The sequence below is a fragment of the Scyliorhinus canicula genome, chromosome 15, assembly GCF_902713615.1.
Source record: "Scyliorhinus canicula chromosome 15, sScyCan1.1, whole genome shotgun sequence".
NCBI classification, from domain to species: Eukaryota; Metazoa; Chordata; class Chondrichthyes; order Carcharhiniformes; family Scyliorhinidae; genus Scyliorhinus; species Scyliorhinus canicula.
This window is the reverse complement of record NC_052160.1, coordinates 101,617,632-101,623,722: the sequence shown is the minus strand read 5'-3', so window position 1 is coordinate 101,623,722 and position 6,091 is coordinate 101,617,632. Positions and strand designations below refer to the sequence as shown.

General features: G+C 45.5%; 1 protein-coding gene across 1 annotated transcript; it reads left to right on the top strand.

Annotated features, from left to right (window-relative positions):
* Positions 1-515: 515 nt before the first annotated feature.
* myog (myogenin) lies at positions 516-5,761 on the top strand. The gene is made up of 3 exons (XM_038820992.1): positions 516-1,101; positions 2,149-2,245; positions 5,320-5,761. The coding sequence occupies exons 1-3, from the start codon at positions 583-585 to the stop codon at positions 5,448-5,450; spliced, it is 747 nt and encodes a 248-aa protein (XP_038676920.1). The 5' UTR covers positions 516-582; the 3' UTR covers positions 5,451-5,761.
* The last annotated feature ends 330 nt before the right edge of the window (positions 5,762-6,091 follow it).

Sequence of the window (6,091 nt, the reverse complement as noted above, 5' to 3'; positions counted from 1 at the left end):
ACAATGGACCAACTATGCTGATTATTGCTGAAAAGGAAATATAAGCGATCCAGGCTCAGTTTCTCCAGTAAATAAACAATGGCCGTGTTATTATTCCTGGGAGTTTAAACATTAAAGCCAAAGGCAATGGGGGTTGAGGCTCTCCCGCTTGACCCATTCCTGCTTCTCCAGCAATTCCCAAATCTACTCCCGGAATGAGTCAGGAAGAACATTTATCCCTCCACGTGGAAACCTGAACAAGCCCTGGGCAGGTTTGTTATATTACGGGCTATTTAACCACCAAAGCGAGTTTCCAACTTCGACCTGAACGTGTTGATATATTCCAAAGCGAAGACTTTTTATTTTTATTTGGCCAGAGCTTTGAGGCAGTTCGCCGCCGCCCTCCTGGGAATAGATGAAATCAGATTGAAGTTGTGATGCAGGACGACAGCTAAGAGTTGGGATAGAATTTCTGCGCTTTCTATATATATCTCAGTGATTTCATGCCAGCGGAGACTTTAAATGCCACCTAACAGTTGGCGTCGACATACTCTTCTGCAGTTGGTGCTTGAGATAACTTGAGACTAAAAAGCCCCATTGATAATGGAGCTATTCGAAACCAACCCTTACTACTTTGCAGACCAACGCTTTTTCGACAACGAGAATGTGTTTCCCTCCCGTCTGCAAGGCTTTGAACAGCCGGTCTACCAGGAACGGTTGGGGGCTGGTTTGTGTGCCGATGGCAGGTCACTGGAAGCCGGCTTGGAGGAGCACATGTACCCGGTGTCGGAGCTCCAACAGCAGCAGCAGCAACAGCAGCAGCAGCAGGGCTGCCCCGGCCAGTGCTTGCTGTGGGCGTGCAAAAGCTGCAAGAGGAAATCGGTGACCTTGGACAGGAGGAAGGCGGCGACCCTGAGGGAGAAGCGGAGGCTGAAGAAAGTGAACGAGGCGTTCGAGGCTCTGAAGCGCAGCACTCTGCTCAACCCCAACCAGAGGCTGCCCAAAGTGGAGATCCTCCGCAGCGCCATCCAGTACATCGAGCGGCTCCAAGCCCTGCTCAGCACCTTGAACCAGCAGGACAAGCTGCACTACAGTGAGAGCAGCCGCAACACACGCCATGTGGCAAGTATCCCCGCACACAACTGAACGGATGGAGCTGACAGTCCCAGTCTCAGAGGGGCCACAGGAAGCAGCAGCATAGTCAACCTCACAACCCTGGAGTGCCAGCCCAGAGCAACGCTACCCAGTTGATGGGCTGGCAGGACCCTGGGCAATGGTTTGGGATGAGTTGATGGGAGTTCCTCACCCAGCTCTGGCACCATCCCCAGGATTGGGAAATGTTTTAGTTTAAAGCGTAGCGCGTCCCTTCTTTGCCTTTATGATTGTTCTGCAGTCTGGCAAAAGTTTTTGAAGTTTAGAAAGAATGCAGCGCCTTTCACGACCCAAATTAACTTCTCCCCCCCCCCCCCCCCCCCCCCCCAATCCCTGAAGTGTTGCCACTGCTATAATGTTGGAAACCCCGCTCTGAAAATTCTGCAAAGTCTAATCTCTGCAGTGCCTGACTGGGGCCCATGCAGAGCCCATCGCCGCAATTTTAAACAATAATATCAAAATAGGGACAAGTTTGAAATATTCACTCAAATATTTTAAATCGACAGCGGGTGGAAAACACTCGTTTTAAAAAGGCGCTCAAAGTGACGGCTGTGGTCTCGTGGCAAGGGACCAGGGAAAGACTTGCATTTTATAGCGCCTGCCACCACCACCGCAGAGAGTCCCAAAGCGCTTTCACCGCCAATGAAGTACATTCATTGCGTAATTTTAGTGAACTAAGTTGATCAAAATGTATTAATGAATGGCCACCTTACATTGATGCTAACAGATTTTGACAGGTGTATCAGTGGAGGGGGTGGGGGCAGGATGTCACCATCTACACGCGCGAGGCTACATTCAGGGAACTCAAACAATTCACTTGATTTTATTACAGCTTTCACGCAGGGGTTGTGGGGAGTGTTTCAAACAACTGTTTAAACAAAAAAGATACAATAAACTTGGAATGCTGTGGCTCTGCGAGTTCAGAAGACTAGGTCCCAACGCAATTCGAGTGTTGCTATAAATAGTCTTTGTAAATGCCATCCATCCCTGGTCATTTTTCCATTCCTGCAATTGTAGGTCGGCGTACCCAGCGAGTGTGGATCAAACAGCGCCTCCTGCAGCCCCGAGTGGAACAGCTCCTCTGATCACTGCAACAATCCGTACAACCCCAGGGGTAGGTACAGCCCAGGAGAGATTGGTGGGGGAAATCTTTTTTTTAACCACAAGAGGAATTATATCATTGAATTATAGTGGCTTTTTCCCAGGGTAGAGGGGTCAATTACTAGGGAGCATAGGTTTAAGGTGCGAGGGGCAAGGTTTAGAGGAGATGTACGAGGCAAGTGTTTTACACAGAGGGTAGTGGGTGCCTGGAACTCGCTGCCGGAGGAGGGACAATAGTGACATTTAAGGGGCATCTTGACAAATACATGAATAGAATGGGAATAGAGGGATACAGACCCAGGAAGTGTGGAAGATTTTAGTTTAGATGGGCAGCATGGTCGGCACAGGCTTGGAGGGCCGAAGGGCCTGTTCCTGTGCTGTACTTTTCTTTGTTCTTTGTTCATTGGATGTTTCATGGCTAACCTCAAAGTAGAAAAACAAATCTCCATATTGTGAGTTATTCTGTTCATTAAGAATAACCCCCCCCCCCCCCCTCCCCCCACAATAAATCAGTGAAGTGGAAACATAATTTGCACTTTCATGGTTGTAGCTAGCTTGGGTCCGAGGAGGCACATTCCTATCCAATGGCCGACTATCTCATTGTATTGTCTAATAAGGCGCTGTAATGTTGTACTTTTCATTCTCCGCACATCACAGCCACCTTTTGAATTATTTTAAAAGAGGGCAAAATTTCACACCGCATAAAACTGTGTGTAAAGCTAACAAGACTGCTGTAAAGTGTCCATACCACCCTGGTCAGCTAGGGGGGGAAAACACAGCCCAGTTTATAACCCCTGCATAGATTTCATCAACATTCCTTGACTGGCCCACTGGGAAGCAAGCTCATGGTCACCAGCTAAGAACCAGTAAAATTAATTATTTCAAGGGGCTCCAAATGAAACAGCCATAACTTATCGCTCAGATCTGAAGTCTCAGACCTTAAGGGCAGCATAGTGGCATGGTGGTTAGCACTGCTACCTCACAGGTTCGAGTCCAGCCTTGGGTGGCGGTAGAGTTTGCACAACCTCCTCGTGGTTGCATGGCTTTCCTCCGGGTGCTTTGGTTTCTTCCCACAATCCAAAGGTGTGCAGGTTAGGTGGATTGACCATGTTAAAATTGCCTCTTAGTGTCCAAAGATGTGCAGGTTAGGTGTAGTTACAGGGTTATGGGGGATAGGTAAGGTGCTCTTTCAGAGGGTTGATACAGTCTCGATGGGCTGAATGGCTTCCTTCTGCACTGTAGGGATTCTATTGATACAATGCACCTGAGCACACAAATACTTGATGTGACTTTAACATAATGATGTTTCACAAGGGTAAAAAATACTGGGGAGTAAAATCAGATGAACAATGGTCTGGTCAAAAGGATAGCTTTTTGAACAGAAGTTTGAAGTTGCTAAGAGGTGCAGTGAAATGGAATGTTTTAGGAAGAGTATTCCCGAGTTTGAGAACATGACTGGTATAAGCACCACCATTGATGGCGGAGCAGTAGAAAGAGGAAACCACAATAAAATAAGGTCAGAAAAACTGACAGTGAGAACTGGGCATTTGGGTGGAGGGGCTTGCAGAGGTAAGGTGGAGCTAGGCACCCAAACAATTTGTAAACACGGATAAAGGTAACAGAAGCAATGTGCTGAGGGATGGGGATCCAGTGGAGGAACTTAACAAAATAGAATTTATTATGGCATAGGATGTGAGTAGTAGAGTACTGGATAAGCTAGTTTGTCTAGGCTGGAAGTTTGGGAGGTGGACGAGTATGTCATTGTGAAAGTTGAGCCGAGAGGAGATTAAAGTCTGGTGGAGCCATCAGTGGCACTGAGCATGATATACTCTGATGGTGTATAAAACAATCTTGAAAAACAGAATATGAAATGCAAATAGTGTGAATACGACTTATTGTGCCCAGCACCACTAGGTTAGGATGAAGTAAGCAGTCAGGAATCAGATATAGGACCATTTGGTTTACCCAATGTTGAGTTCAAGACATTTTCAGCTCATACAGGCTTGATATCAGCCAAGCAACTGCACAGCACAGGAACAGTTGAGGAGTGATGGATGACATTGGAAGGCTCCAGCTGGACTGAAGTTGAGACATGCTGATGGATAATGTTGCTGACAGGCATCATATCATCAAACACTAAGTGGCAGCCAAGGATGGAATGTTGGAAACGGGAATAAAAATCATGGCTACAGATGCCTTGACTGTGCCATAATCCGTAATAACGGATCCCATGAAAGAGTAATGTAATCGAGGTAGACCACTGCAGAAAGGCAGTGGCTAAGATGGGATGATCAGGGCAACATGGTGGCACAGTGGTAAGCAGTGCTGCCTCACAGCGCCAGGGACCCAGGTTCAATTCTGGCCTTGGGTGACTGTGTGGAGTTGCACATTGTCCTCTTGTTTGCGTGGGTTTCCTCCAGATGCTCCAGTTTCTTCCCACAGTCCAAAGATAGGTGGGTTAGGTGGATTGGTCATGCTAAATTGCCCATTATAATAATAACAATCTATTATTGTCACAAGTAGACTTGCGTTAACACTGCAATGAAGGTACTGTGAAAAGCCAGTGTCCAGGGATGTGCAAGTTAGGTGGGGGAGCGGGTATAGGGTGGGAGAGTGGGCCAAGGTAGGGTATTCTTTCAGAGGGTCTGTGTCGACTCGATGTGCCAAATGGCCCCTTTCTGCACTGTAGGGATTCTATGATCAACCATAGCGAAGGCTACAGAGAGACCGGGAAGAGCAGGGATAATATAGCCCAGTCAGTCATGGTAATTGTCATTCAAATTGATCAAGATTTGTTGCTTTGTTTCAACTTTAAACCAAGAAGACATGTCTTCTCGTCGGGCATGAACAACAGGTCAGACTTTAATAGTTACATCCTTAGTACCACGTCTGGCAGCATTTCTTAAGAGATGGCTACTTCCCAACCAGCAATAATGACACAGGCACCATTGCATCTTTTATAATCTCATTCTAATTGTCAGAAATCACACATCATTCTTTCCGTGATGCAACATTTCAAACTAATTAATCAACAAATGTTGTTGTTACCTATTCATTACTTATGGTGTTATTAATTTTTTTTTTCAGATCACCTGCTATCTGTGACTAAGGTCCAGTCTTCTGGAAGTGGCAGCTTGTGCTCTCTCTCCTCTATAGTGGACAGTATCACACCAGAGGATTCACCAAACAGCTTCCTGGAGGACAACACCCCAAACTGATCGATAGCATTTGCTCTTTCCATGTGCCTTTTTATAATACAGTATGAAGCTTTTTTATTTTTATACATTTTTGATGTGTGATGTGCATAGTGTTTGTTGCTGCAAAAGGGTTGCTTTATTAGTAAAAAAAATAATCATTCCTAATTCTTAAACCTGTTTAAAATGGCCAATCCTTTTTATAGAGCTGTTTGACCAATGCGTGCTTTTGTAACTAAAGAGTCTGAATTTAGTGTTGTAAATATACATTTTTTCTTTTTAACTATTAATTTGTTTTGAGTGAGTTTGTTATTTGGATTTTTTGCTAAATTATTTTGCTTTTTACAATAAAATTATTGTTATAAAACATTTCAAACGTTGCATTATTGAGAGAAACTATTTAAATGATTGGCTCAATTATCACAGAATCATGGAATCATAGAATTTTCAGTGCAGAAGGAGGCCATCTGGCCCATTGAGTCTGCACCGGCCCTTGGAAAGAACACCCTACTTAGCCCACACCTCCCTATTTCCGTAACCCAGAAACCCCACCTAACCGTTTTGGACACTAAGGGCAATATATCATGGCCAATCCACCTAACCTGCACATCTTTGGACTGTGGGAGGAAACCGGAGGAAACCCACATAGACACAGGGAGAATGTG

Excerpts from the sequence above, each read along its gene's own strand:
- myog (XM_038820992.1), top strand. The coding sequence starts at position 583 with ATGGAGCTATTCGAAACCAACCCTTACTACTTTGCAGACCAACGCTTT. Across the intron at positions 1,102-2,148 it reads GCCGCAACACACGCCATGTG|GTCGGCGTACCCAGCGAGTG; the intron begins GCAAGTATCCCC and ends CTGCAATTGTAG. Across the intron at positions 2,246-5,319 it reads CAATCCGTACAACCCCAGGG|ATCACCTGCTATCTGTGACT; the intron begins GTAGGTACAGCC and ends TTTTTTTTTCAG.